General features: G+C 45.6%; 1 protein-coding gene across 1 annotated transcript in view; it reads left to right on the top strand.

Moving 5' to 3' along the window:
• Positions 1-8,732, top strand: part of LOC139394313 (very long chain fatty acid elongase 4-like) — a 14,468-nt gene extending 5,736 nt beyond the window's left edge. Inside the window, exons 5-7 of the mRNA XM_071142351.1 lie at positions 1,123-1,294; positions 4,067-4,194; positions 8,394-8,732. Of these exons, the coding sequence (XP_070998452.1) occupies positions 1,123-1,294; positions 4,067-4,194; positions 8,394-8,732 (639 nt within the window). The remainder of the gene's footprint in view (positions 1-1,122; positions 1,295-4,066; positions 4,195-8,393) is intronic.
• Positions 8,733-14,677: the final 5,945 nt, after the last annotated feature.

The following is a 14,677-nucleotide window of genomic DNA, read 5'->3' as shown; positions in this document are numbered from 1 at the left end:
TAGTACAGGTATGACCAGTGGTACAGGTATGACCAGTGGTACAGGTATGACCAGTAGTACAGGTATGACCAGTAGTACAGGTGTGACCAGTAGCACAGGTGTGACCAGTAGTACAGGTATGACCAATAGTACAGGTATGACCAGTGGTACAGGTATGACCAGTAGTACAGGTATGACCAGTAGTACAGGTATGACCAATAGTACAGGTATGACCAATGGTACAGGTATGACCAATAGTACAGGTATGACCAGTGGTACAGGTATGACCAGTAACTGGGAGATGCTGGCTGGCCTTGATCCTTGCAGCGACTGGGATCATGAAATTAGACACCCACTCTCTCTTTCCCTCACCTCTGGGAGACGTTAAGAAACACGATCAGGCTTTATTCATCTGATCAAACCCTCCTATCAGACAGACGGGGTCAGCAGGGGGGGGTCAGTTTTACCTAGCTACTTCTCCATGACGTTTACAACAGGCAGCATGCCACGTCCACACAGATGATCCATTATACTGACCAGATACTCAAGTGGCCGCTCTAACAATAACAATAAATGTCTTCACGAAAAAATGGAAGGCAGTCGGAAGGAGGCAAGATCAAGTGACACCGATCTAGCCAATGAGAGGGCGGATATACGTGTGAACTACAGGTATAGAGTGTTCTATTCGACCAATCAAGCCTCATGTATCAAATAAGCCATTGCAGTTTTTGTTGACGAAATTCGACACTCTCATTGACCTCCATATAAAAAGTCCTTGCTTGGTGAGGGACCCCCCCTCCCCCCCTCAACAACATGAACGTTGAGTAAAACAATAATAAATAAACCCCCCCTGCTAGAGAAGACACATTTTGGGCCCAGTTATCCCTTCCTCTTCTCCTCTTCCTCTCTGTCGTCAGCGACCATTTTGTGTCCAATTGTTGATGATGAAAGGTCAAGGGTCAGGGATCATATCAGGCTATAGTCTAGTCGACAGATTCTAGCAGACGCATAAAACTGACCCCCCCCCTCTGGAGAGGTCATGACCCCCCCCCCCCCCCTCCTTAAGTTATGAAATATAAGAGATAATGGAGATAATTGTCCAAATCTTCCTGGATGATACTAATGTCCCCGCCCCCTTCACAGATAGCAGCAGCGTTGTGGTGGTATTTCGTCTCTAAAGGAGTAGAGTACCTGGACACGGTGTTCTTCATCCTGAGGAAGAAGTTTAACCAGGTCAGCTTCCTACACGTCTACCACCACTGCTCCATGTTCACCCTCTGGTGGATCGGCATCAAGTGGGTCGCTGGAGGACAGTGTGAGTATCCCATCTACCTGTCTGTTTTACTTAACCCAGCAACTTCCTTTGGGTCGCTGGAGGACAGTGTGAGTATCCCCTCTACTTGTCTGTTTTTATATACTTAACCCAGCAACTTCCTTTGGGTCGCTGGAGGACAGTGTGAGTATCCCCTCTACCTGTCTGTTTTACTAAACCCAGCAACTTCCTTTGGGTCGCTGGAGGACAGTGTGAGTATCCCTTCTACTCGTCTGTTTTACTTAACCCAGCAACTTCCTTTGGGTCGCTGGCGGACAGTGTGAGTATCCCCTCTACTTGTCTGTTTTACTTAACCCAGCAACTTCCTTTGGGTCGCTGGCGGACAGTGTGAGTATCCCCTCTACGTATCTGTTTTTATATACTTAACCAGCAACTTCCTTTGGGTCGCTGGAGGACAGTGTGAGTATCCCCTCTACTTATCTGTTTTTATATACTTAACCAGCAACTTCCTTTGGGTCGCTGGCGGACAGTGTGAGTATCCCCTCTACTTATCTGTTTTTATATACTTAACCCAGCAACTTCCTTTGGGTCGCTGGCGGACAGTGTGAGTATCCCATCTACTCGTCTGTTTTACTTAACCAGCAACTTCCTTTGGGTCGCTGGAGGACAGTGTGAGTATCCCCTCTACTTGTCTGTTTTTATATACTTAACCAGCAACTTCCTTTGGGTCGCTGGCGGACAGTGTGAGTATCCCCTCTACTTGTCTGTTTTTATATACTTAACCCAGCAACTTCCTTTGGGTCGCTGGCGGACAGTGTGAGTATCCCCTCTACTTGTCTGTTTTTATATACTTAACCCAGCAACTTCCTTTGGGTCGCTGGAGGACAGTGTGAGTATCCCCTCTACTTGTCTGTTTTTATATACTTAACCAGCAACTTCCTTTGGGTCGCTGGCGGACAGTGTGTGTATCCCCTCTACTTATCTGTTTTTATATACTTAACCCAGCAACTTCCTTTGGGTCGCTGGAGGACAGTGTGAGTATCCCCTCTACTCGTCTGTTTTTATATACTTAACCCAGCAACTTCCTTTGGGTCGCTGGAGGACAGTGTGAGTATCCCATCTACTTATCTGTTTAAAAAAAATACTTAACCAGCAACTTCCTTTGGGTCGCTGGAGGACAGTGTGAGTATCCCCTCTACTTGTCTGTTTTTATATACTTAACCCAGCAACTTCCTTTGGGTCGCTGGAGGACAGTGTGAGTATCCCCTCTACTTGTCTGTTTTTATATACTTAACCCAGCAACTTCCTTTGGGTCGCTGGAGGACAGTGTGAGTATCCCCTCTACTCGTCTGTTTTACTTAACCCAGCAACTTCCTTTGGGTCGCTGGCGGACAGTGTGAGTATCCCCTCTACTCGTCTGTTTTACTTAACCCAGCAACTTCCTTTGGGTCGCTGGAGGACAGTGTGAGTATCCCCTCTACTCGTCTGTTTTACTTAACCCAGCAACTTCCTTTGGGTCGCTGGCGGACAGTGTGAGTATCCCCTCTACTTGTCTGTTTTTATATACTTAACCCAGCAACTTCCTTTGGGTCGCTGGCGGACAGTGTGAGTATCCCCTCTACTTGTCTGTTTTTATATACTTAACCCAGCAACTTCCTTTGGGTCGCTGGAGGACAGTGTGAGTATCCCCTCTACTTGTCTGTTTTTATATACTTAACCAGCAACTTCCTTTGGGTCGCTGGCGGACAGTGTGAGTATCCCCTCTACTTATCTGTTTTTATATACTTAACCCAGCAACTTCCTTTGGGTCGCTGGAGGACAGTGTGAGTATCCCCTCTACTCGTCTGTTTTTATATACTTAACCCAGCAACTTCCTTTGGGTCGCTGGAGGACAGTGTGAGTATCCCATCTACTTATCTGTTTAAAAAAAATACTTAACCAGCAACTTCCTTTGGGTCGCTGGAGGACAGTGTGAGTATCCCCTCTACTTGTCTGTTTTTATATACTTAACCCAGCAACTTCCTTTGGGTCGCTGGAGGACAGTGTGAGTATCCCCTCTACTTGTCTGTTTTTATATACTTAACCCAGCAACTTCCTTTGGGTCGCTGGAGGACAGTGTGAGTATCCCCTCTACTCGTCTGTTTTACTTAACCCAGCAACTTCCTTTGGGTCGCTGGCGGACAGTGTGAGTATCCCCTCTACTCGTCTGTTTTACTTAACCCAGCAACTTCCTTTGGGTCGCTGGAGGACAGTGTGAGTATCCCCTCTACTCGTCTGTTTTACTTAACCCAGCAACTTCCTTTGGGTCGCTGGCGGACAGTGTGAGTATCCCCTCTACTCGTCTGTTTTACTTAACCCAGCAACTTCCTTTGGGTCGCTGGAGGACAGTGTGAGTATCCCCTCTACTTGTCTGTTTTTATATACTTAACCCAGCAACTTCCTTTGGGTCGCTGGAGGACAGTGTGAGTATCCCCTCTACTCGTCTGTTTTTATATACTTAACCCAGCAACTTCCTTTGGGTCGCTGGAGGACAGTGTGAGTATCCCCTCTACTTATCTGTTTTTATATACTTAACCCAGCAACTTCCTTTGGGTCGCTGGAGGACAGTGTGAGTATCCCCTCTACTTGTCTGTTTTTATATACTTAACCCAGCAACTTCCTTTTTTAGAAAAAAGGAATATCTTCTTCTGCTTTGAACTGTAGCCGATGCAGGAACGTTCCCTTATTAGAAATTCATGCGTTATTGGTAATTTGGTAATGGACCTCATCACATTATCTGATGGGTCCCCCCCCCCCCCCCTCCCTCCTTTGCAGCATTCTTTGGTGCACACATGAACGCAGCCATCCATGTCCTGATGTATCTGTACTATGGGCTGGCCTCCTTTGGACCCAAGATCCAGAAGTACCTGTGGTGGAAGAAGTACCTGACTGTCATCCAGATGGTAAGAGATCCGTTTACAGTAACTTGATTCAGATGGATTTACAGTAAAGTCAGCCTAACTTGATTCAGATGGATTTACAGTAAAGTCAGTCTAACTTGATTCAGATGGATTTACAGTAAGTCAGTCTTACTTGATTCAGATGGATTTACAGTAAGTCAGTCTAACTTGATTCAGATGGATTTACAGTAAGTCAGTCTAACTTGATTCTGATGGATTTACAGTAAGTCAGTCTAACTTGATTCAGATTGATTTACAGTTAAGTCTGTCTAACTTGATTCTGATGGATTTACAGTAAGTCTGTCTAACTTGATTCTGATGGATTTACAGTAAGTCAGTCTAACTTGATTCAGATGGATTTACAGTAAGTCAGTCATGGCATTATGTCATATCATAACTACTGGGTTGCTGGACTATTCAGTTAATGAACCTCGAAGGCAGAAGCTGTTCTTCTTCTCTACCTGGAGAGATCATGAAAACCAGCTGGTCATCTTCTCTACCTGGAGAGATCATGAAAACCAGCTGGTCATCTTCTCTACCCTGGAGAGATCATGAAAACCAGCTGGTCATCTTCTCTACCTGGAGAGATCATGAAAACCAGCTGGTCATCTTCTCTACCTGGAGAGATCATGAAAACCAGCTGGTCATCTTCTCTACCTGGAGAGATCATGAAAACCAGCTGGTCATCTTCTCTACCTGGAGAGATCATGAAAACCAGCTGGTCTTCTTCTCTACCTGGAGAGATCATGAAAACCAGCTGGTCTTCTTCTCTACCTGGAGAGATCATGAAAACCAGCTGGTCTTCTTCTCTACCTGGAGAGATCATGAAAACCAGCTGGTCATCTTCTCTACCCTGGAGAGATCATGAAAACCATCTGGTCTTCTTCTCTACCTGGAGAGATCATGAAAACCAGCTGGTCTTCTTCTCTACCCTGGAGAGATCATGAAAACCAGCTGGTCTTCTTCTCTACCCTGGAGAGATCATGAAAGCCAGAAAGGTTGTGTTTCATCTTCTTCCCTCAGATTGCCTTCTACATGTCCACAGTTGAATAGCCCTGTTGTACAGTACAGAGCCCCCCTTGACTTATTCAGCATTTTGTTACAATGTTTTTTTCCCCGACTCATCAATCTACTCACAATATCTCATGATGACAAAGCAAAAAGAGGTTTTTAGACATTTTTGAAAATGTATATATATATTTTAACGGAAATATGGCACACCTGTATTTGGGGAGTTTCTCCCATTCTTCTCTGCAGATCCTCTCCAGCTCTTGTCAGGTTGGATGGGGAGCGTCGCTGCACAGCTATTTTCAGGTCTCTCCATAGATGTTCGGTCGGGTTCAAGTCCGGGCTCTGGCTGGGCCACTCAAGGACATTCAGAGACTTGTCCCGAAGCCACTCCTGCATTGTCTTATCTGTGTGCTTAGGGACGTTGTCCTGTTGGAAGGTGAACCTTCTCCCCAGTCTGTGGTCTTGAGTGCTCTGGAGCAGGTTTTCATCAAGGATCTCTTTGTACTTTGCTCCGTTCATCTCGATCCTGACTAGTCTCCCAGTCCCTGCAGCTGAAAAACATCCCCACAGCATGATGCTGCCACCACCATGCTTCACCGTAGGGATGGTGCCAGGTTTCCTCCAGACGTGACGCTTGGCATTCAGGCCAAAGAGTTCAATCTTGGTTTCATCAGACCAGGGAATCTTGTTTCTCATGGTCTGAGAGTCCTTTAGGTGCCTTTTAGGAAACTCCAAGCGGGCTGTCATGTGCCTTTTTACTGAGGAGTGGCTTCCGTCTAGCCACTCTACCATAAAGGCCTGATTGGTGGAGTGCTGCAGAGATGGTTGTCCTTCTGGAAGGTTCTCCCATCTCCACAGAGGAACTCTGGAGCTCTGTCAGAGTGATCATCAGTTTCTTGGTCACTTCCCTGACCAAGGCCCTTCTCCCCCGATTGCTCAGTTTGGCCGGGTGGCCAGTTCTAAGAAGAGTCTTGGTGGTTCCAAACATCTTCCATTTAAGAATGATGGAGGCCACTGTGTTCTTGCAGACCTTCCAGACATTTTTTGTTACCCTTCCCCAGATCTGTTCCTCGACACAACCCTGTCTCTGAGCTCTACGGAAAATGCCAGCAGTTTAGACATTAATGTCTGTGTGTTGAGTTATTTTGAGAGGACAGCAAATTTACACTGTTATACAAGCTGTACACTCACTACTTTACATTGTAGCAAAGTGTCCTTTCTTCAGTGTTGTCACATGAAAAGATATACTCAAATATTTTTAAAAAAATGTGAGGGGTGTACTCACTTTTGTGATATACTGTATGTCACTATGGGGTATTGTGATGTCACTGTGGGGCATTGTGTATAGATTGATAAGGAACATGTTTTTTTTATTTAATCCATTTTAGAATAAGGCTGTAACGTAACAAAATGTGTTAAAAGTCAAGGGGTCTGAAGATAATAGGTTTCAACTGAACCCTCCCTCCATCTCTACCTCAGGTCCAGTTCCATGTTTCTTTCCCAGAAGGCCCTGTAATATAATAAGGTTTGAACTGATCCCTCCCTCCGTCTCTACCTCAGGTCCAGTTCCATGTTTCTTTCCCAGAAGGCCCTGTAATATAATAAGGTTTCAACTGATCCCTCCCTCCGTCTCTACCTCAGGTCCAGTTCCATGTTTCTTTCCCAGAAGGCCCTGTAATATAATTTCAACTGATCCCTCCCTCCGTCTCTACCTCAGGTCCAGTTCCATGTTACTGTAATATAATAAGGTTTGAACTGATCCCTCCCTCCGTCTCTACCTCAGGTCCAGTTCCATGTTTCTTTCCCAGAAGGCCCTGTAATATAATTTCAACTGATCCCTCCCTCCGTCTCTACCTCAGGTCCAGTTCCATGTTACTTTCCCAGAAGGCCCTGTAATATAATAAGGTTTGAACTGATCCCTCCCTCCATCTCTACCTCAGGTCCAGTTCCATGTTTCTTTCCCAGAAGGCCCTGTAATATAATAAGGTTTCAACTGATCCCTCCCTCCGTCTCTACCTCAGGTCCAGTTCCATGTTACTTTCCCAGAAGGCCCTGTAATATAATAAGGTTTGAACTGATCCCTCCCTCCGTCTCTACCTCAGGTCCAGTTCCATGTTTCTTTCCCAGAAGGCCCTGTAATATAATAAGGTTTCAACTGATCCCTCCCTCCGTCTCTACCTCAGGTCCAGTTCCATGTTTCTTTCCCAGAAGGCCCTGTAATATAATAAGGTTTCAACTGATCCCTCCCTCCGTCTCTACCTCAGGTCCAGTTCCATGTTACTGTAATATAATAAGGTTTGAACTGATCCCTCCCTCCGTCTCTACCTCAGGTCCAGTTCCACGTTTCTTTCCCAGAAGGCCCTGTAATATAATAAGGTTTGAACTGATCCCTCCCTCCGTCTCTACCTCAGGTCCAGTTCCATGTTTCTTTCCCAGAAGGCCCTGTAATATAATTTCAACTGATCCCTCCCTCCATCTCTACCTCAGGTCCAGTTCCATGTTTCTTTCCCAGAAGGCCCTGTAATATAATTTCAACTGATCCCTCCCTCCGTCTCTACCTCAGGTCCAGTTCCATGTTTCTTTCCCAGAAGGCCCTGTAATATAATAAGGTTTGAACTGATCCCTCCCTCCGTCTCTACCTCAGGTCCAGTTCCATGTTTCTTTCCCAGAAGGCCCTGTAATATAATTTCAACTGATCCCTCCCTCCGTCTCTACCTCAGGTCCAGTTCCATGTTTCTTTCCCAGAAGGCCCTGTAATATAATAAGGTTTGAACTGATCCCTCCCTCCGTCTCTACCTCAGGTCCAGTTCCATGTTACTGTAATATAATAAGGTTTGAACTGATCCCTCCCTCCATCTCTACCTCAGGTCCAGTTCCATGTTTCTTTCCCAGAAGGCCCTGTAATATAATAAGGTTTGAACTGATCCCTCCCTCCATCTCTACCTCAGGTCCAGTTCCATGTTTCTTTCCCAGAAGGCCCTGTAATATAATAAGGTTTGAACTGATCCCTCCCTCCGTCTCTACCTCAGGTCCAGTTCCATGTTTCTTTCCCAGAAGGCCCTGTAATATAATAAGGTTTCAACTGATCCCTCCCTCCGTCTCTACCTCAGGTCCAGTTCCATGTTTCTTTCCCAGAAGGCCCTGTAATATAATAAGGTTTGAACTGATCCCTCCCTCCATCTCTACCTCAGGTCCAGTTCCATGTTACCATTGGTCACACTGCTCTGTCCCTCTACATGGACTGTGAGTTTCCCCACTGGATGCACTATGCCCTTATCTGCTACGCCCTCACCTTCATCGCCCTGTTCGGTAACTTCTACTACCAGACGTACCGCCGCACGCCGCGCCAACCCAGGGAGCCCAAGGCCGCCAAGGCTCTGTCTAACAACGGGGTCTCCAACGGGCTGTCCAAGGGACTGGGGAACGGAGCGGTGGGGGTGGGGGGCAAGGTGGAGGCAAAGGAGAGGTCGTCGGGGGTGGACAACGGGAATGGAAGGAGAAAGAGGAAGGGGAGGGCCAAGAGGGATTAGACGGAGGGGAGGGGTGTAGGGCTGAAGGAGGCTGGCACTAACAAGCCTTGCTGTTTGATCTTATTATACCTCCCACATAGCACCCTATTCCCTATACAGCACATGACTTGTAGGTGAAGGTGTGGTAAGAGGCTGGAGTCAATTCCATTTCAATTCAGTCAATTTATGAATAAAACTGACATTCAAATTTCCAATTTTCCTCATTGGCTTTGATTGGAATTAGAATTTCTGTTAACTTTCTGCGTTTGGCTGAATTGAAAGGGAAATAACCCCAACCCTGGTAAGAGGTCGCGACGTGTCCAAGGTGACCGTCATTACAACTAATCCAACGTTCAGTAGTTTCTGGTCTGGAAAACAATAACCTCAACATGTTCTCTCTCTGTACTGCAGTGTTGAGGTTTGTAGCTAGCTAACCGACTGGTTTGTAGCTAGCTGACCGACTGGTTTGTAGCTAGCTGACCGACTGGCTTGTAGCTAGCTGACCGACTGGTTTGTAGCTAGCTGACCGACTGGTTTGTAGCTAGCTGACCGACTGGTTTGTAGCTAGCTGACCGACTGGTTTGTAGCTAGCTAACCGACTGGTTTGTAGCTAGCTGACCGACTGGTTTGTAGCTAGCTAACCGACTGGTTTGTAGCTAGCTAACCGACTGGCTTGTAGCTAGCTGACCGACTGGTTTGTAGCTAGCTGACCGACTGGTTTGTAGCTAGCTGACCGACTGGTTTGTAGCTAGCTGACCGACTGGTTTGTAGCTAGCTGACCGACTGGTTTGTAGCTAGCTGACCGACTGGTTTGTAGCTAGCTAACAGACTGGTTTGTAGCTAGCTGACCGACTGGTTTGTAGCTAGCTGACCGACTGGCTTGTAGCTAGCTGACCGACTGGTTTGTAGCTAGCTGACCGACTGGTTTGTAGCTAGCTGACCGACTGGTTTGTAGCTAGCTGACCGACTGGTTTGTAGCTAGCTGACCGACTGGTTTGTAGCTAGCTGACCGACTGGTTTGTAGCTAGCTGACCGACTGGTTTGTAGCTAGCTGACCGACTGGTTTGTAGCTAGCTGACCGACTGGTTTGTAGCTAGCTAACAGACTGGTTTGTAGCTAGCTGACCGACTGGTTTGTAGCTAGCTGACCGACTGGTTTGTAGCTAGCTGACCGACTGGTTTGTAGCTAGCTAACCGACTGGTTTGTAGCTAGCTAACCGACTGGTTTGTAGCTAGCTGATTCACTGGTTTGTAGCTAGCTGATTTAATGGTGTTTAGCTAACTAACCCACTGGTTTGTAGCTAGCTAACTCGTTGATTCACTAGTTTGTAGCTAGCTGATTCACTGGTGTGTAGCTAGCCGATTCCCTGGTTTGTAGCTAGCTAACCCACTGGTTTGTAGCTAGCTGATTCACTGGTGTGTAGCTAGCTAACCCACTGGTTTGTAGCTAGCTAACCCACTGGTTTGTAGCTAGCTGATTCACTGGTGTGTAGCTAGCTAACCCACTGGTAACAGTTACACTGCTATCTAGAGACAGGAACACACCACACACACACATAGTTTAAACATTCATTGTGTACGTATGCCTTTTAAAGAATATGACTTACTCATACTGTCATTTTGTCCTTTGTCCAGATTTGTTGATTCATATTATGTGAGGTAGGCCATTGAATTATTCAGCCCACCCACACTGTTGCCATAAGCAGAGAGAGAGAGATAGAGATCGGTCAGTTTACATGCCCATACATGATGTAATTGTTCATTTTTCTCAATAAGACAGACTCAGCTGTTGGCAATCCTAGCCACATGTTGAGATTGCATTTTTTTTAAAATGGAGCTCTTGAAATGCAAGCTAAGCTTTATCCAATTACAACTTGGCCAGTTAGACTTGTTTACTGTACATGCTAATAAAAAGCATCACTCATTATTATTAGAAGTGACATTCAGTTAGAGACAGTGGAATCTAGAAGTGACATTCAGTTAGAGACAGTGGAATCTAGAAGAGACATTCAGTTAGAGACAGTGGAATCTAGAAGTGACATTCGGTTAGAGGCAGTGGAATCTAGAAGTGACATTCGGTTAGAGACAGTGGAATCTAGAAGAGACATTCAGTTAGAGACAGTGGAATCTAGAAGTGACATTCGGTTAGAGGCAGTGGAATCTAGAAGTGACATTCGGTTTGAGACCGTGGAATCTAGAAGTGACATTCGGTTAGAGACAGTGGAATCTAGAAGTGACATTCAGTTAGAGACAGTGGAATCTAGAAGAGACAGTGGAATCTAGAAGTGACATTCGGTTAGAGAGTGGAATCTAGAAGTGACATTCAGTTAGAGACAGTGGAATCTAGAAGAGACATTCAGTTAGAGACAGTGGAATCTAGAAGTGACATTCGGTTAGAGGCAGTGGAATCTAGAAGTGACATTCGGTTAGAGACAGTGGAATCTAGAAGAGACATTCAGTTAGAGACAGTGGAATCTAGAAGTGACATTCGGTTAGAGGCAGTGGAATCTAGAAGTGACATTCGGTTTGAGACCGTGGAATCTAGAAGTGACATTCGGTTAGAGACAGTGGAATCTAGAAGTGACATTCAGTTAGAGACCGTGGAATCTAGAAGCGACATTCGGTTTGAGACCGTGGAATCTAGAAGAGACAGTGGAATCTAGAAGCTACATTCAGTTAGAGACAGTGGAATCTAGAAGCTACATTCAGTTAGAGACAGTGGAATCTAGAAGAGACAGTGGAATCTATAAGTAACATTCAGTTAGAGACAGTGGAATCTAGAAGTGACATTCAGTTAGAGACAGTGGAATCTAGAAGAGACATTCGGTTAGAGGCAGTGGAATCTATAAGTGACATTCAGTTAGAGACAGTGGAATCTAGAAGTGACATTCGGTTTGAGACCGTGGAATCTAGAAGAGACATTCAGTTAGAGACAGTGGAATCTAGAAGTGACATTCGGTTAGAGGCAGTGGAATTTTGTCCGAAATGTTTTCTTGTTTTTTTTATTTCACTGTTCTGTCCTGGTTGCCTCCACATACAATATCACTAGTTGTCTTACTCAGTGAACGTGGAGCTGTTGAGCAGAGCCAAGCAGACATACAGTAACTGTGAAGACGCTGCTATGGAATTTCAGGGCAAATCAAACAACTAGTCAACTGGGAGACGCTGTTTTATCAACCAATCAAATCGAATGATCGATTGCTGGATTGATTTGATACGCTGTTTAGGCAATATCAGCTGGTCAATGTGTTTAGTTAGCGTACTGTATATACTGCTACTGAAGGACCGCGTGCTCTACCTAACCGTGACACGTGTAGAGTACAACGCGACGCAGTCTACTCTAAGAGCAGCAAATTCAACCATGGTATCACGTCATGTAATAATAACGTTATTTCTTGTTTTTTTATTGATTTTTATTGTTCCTGTCTTAAATATAAATAGTTGTTTTCTTCTCCTTCTGAATGGCAAAGTGCTTGTCTGTGTTTTAGTGTTCTTGAAGACTTTTTTTTTTTTGTATATTATTGCGTGTTGTATATTTTATACGCTGTGTGATTTTGTACATTTTGTGCTTTTTTTGGGGGGGGGCGGGAAAAGTTCCCAACTGAATGATGAGCAGACATTTCTCTTGCACGTTCTTTCTTTTCAAAATGATCATGACTTATTTCAAAACTCACAGATACAAAATAAACAGAATGCCTGTACATACAGTATGTGTTGTCTCTCTCCTTCAGCCATTTTAAAATATATTGTAATGTATGTCTGCGAATTTATTACTGCTCGGGGGGGGACAGGAATGGAGGGTGTAAATCGTCACTGCTCTCTGGACCAAGGTCATGTTGAGGCTTGGTCATTCTGAGTAGAATGCCTTGTCATTCTACCAAGTGAACACCAGAGGGCGTAGTGGTCATTCTGAGTAGAATACCTTGTCATTCTACCAAGTGGACACCAGAGGGCGTAGTGGTCATTCTGAGTAGAATACCTTGTCATTCTTCCAAGTGAACACCGGAGGGCGTAGTGGTCAGTAGAACAGAACGATGTTTTAAAGTCTCCAGCTCGAGAGAAGAATGGGGTTTACACTCCATAGTCTTGTCCACCTTTTGCCGATTCTCAATTTTAATATTTTAGGCGACTGGGAGGTTGGTGTAAGCTCCAGTATCTAACCTGCATGTCCACCATGTTTCTTTCTCCTATCTAGTCCAGTCCAGTATCTAACCTGTATGTCCATCATGTTTCTATCTCCTATCTAGTCCAGTCCAGCATCTAACCTGTGTAGAGCAGTGACCAGTCAGGGGTTAGTCCTCACTGTCTAACAGTAGGGTAAATTGGTCACATACACATCTTTAGCAGATGTTATTGTGGGTTTAGTGAAAAATGCTTGTGATTTCAGAGGAGATGTTGACACTGCAGTCAGTGAGTAAATAGAAGAGTGTTTTAAATGGCAGCCTATTCCCTACATAGTGCCCTACTTTTGACCAGAGCCCAATGGGTGCATCTAGTACCCTATAAAGGGAATAGGGTCTCATTTGGGGATGCAGCCTAGCTGTTTAATAGATGTGTGGTCCAGGAGGTCACCTACTCCTTCATGTCACTGATCAGGGGCCCCAAGGACCAATCAGCATCCTTCTTCCTCAGCCCCACGCTTCCTTCACGGAGACAAAGGTTTCCATGGTAACCGTACACCGGCCCGTGGTTCTAAATTAAACTGAGCGTGCCTCTCACACCTCCCTACCACACACACACACAACCCTCTTCTGTAATCCGTGAGTGCCCCCCACACAGTTGTGTGTGTGTGTGTGTGTGTGTGTGTGTGTGTGTGTGTATATGTGTGTGTGTGTGTATATGTGTGTGTGTGTGTATATGTGTGTGTGTGTGTATGTGTGTATATGTGTGTGTGTGTGCGTGTGTGCGTGCGTGCGTGTGTGCGTGCGTGCGTGCGTGTGTGCGTGTGTGTGTGCGTGTGCGTGTGTGCGTGTGTGCGTGTGTGTGTGTGTGTGTGTGTGGTCATGCACTACTAGACAAGAGAGGAGGGTGTTTGTATTGCCAGAGAAGGAGATGAAGGTTCTTTGTCATTCTGTTACCCAGTACAATAATACTTTTATAACTCAATACATGACAGCTGTAATTTTAACAAGCTTCTCCCCTTCAGGCTCCTACATTTCCTCACTGACTGCAGTCTCAACATCTCTTCGGATACAGAGAGAAGATTCCCTGGCCTCACATTCATCTGTGCTTCTTCCTCAGACTATTTAGGCACGTAGAAACGTCTCTTTATAAAAAAAAAAGTCTCAAATATCTGTCCTAGTTCCTGTTATTGGATGGTCCAGAGGACTAATTAAGGAGAATTTCTATGCCTCCATTGTTCCCTCCGCCCCCTTTGTCTCCTCCCTCACACAAGGAGGAGGGGCCTCCTTCAGGGCCAGGCTAGAGCAGACAGGTGTTCATCTATATGCCTGCCTGAAATTCTCAGGGAGAGGAGAACAGAGCAGTAGAGACCCAGTAATAAGTCAGATACATACAGTTGATTTATCTCTCAGAAAATCGGATTAAATTGGATCGATGTAAACGTAAGTATTCTTGTGGCGCTTTTCCTTAGCCTACAGGATGTCCTATTACGAAGCAGTAGCTCTAGAATCTGTAGCTCCTCCTACCCCACAGCTGTGGCCAGAACACGCCCCCGCTCGTTAAGAACCCAGCACCGGCCGCTCCCATTGGGCCTCGTCAGCTGTCATTCAAAGACAAAACGATTAATCGCGTAGCATTTTTTCATGATCCTCACCTATTGGTGTCTGGGCCCCAGACACGCTACACAAACCATGAATAAACATGAAGGATGCAGTCTCAGATGACTCTTCAGATTTACAACAATGCAAGCAGTCTGGATGAGTCTGGGCATGAGGTCATTGTGCTGGTGTTGGGGAAGGAGGAGAGGGAGGTTGACAGAGAGGGGAGGAGGGGGAGGTTGACAGA

Source organism: Oncorhynchus clarkii, unplaced genomic scaffold, assembly GCF_045791955.1.
Source record: "Oncorhynchus clarkii lewisi isolate Uvic-CL-2024 unplaced genomic scaffold, UVic_Ocla_1.0 unplaced_contig_8524_pilon_pilon, whole genome shotgun sequence".
Taxonomy (NCBI): domain Eukaryota; kingdom Metazoa; phylum Chordata; class Actinopteri; order Salmoniformes; family Salmonidae; genus Oncorhynchus; species Oncorhynchus clarkii.
The sequence above is the reverse complement of the archived record's forward strand: the minus strand, read 5'-3'. Positions and strand labels throughout refer to the sequence as shown.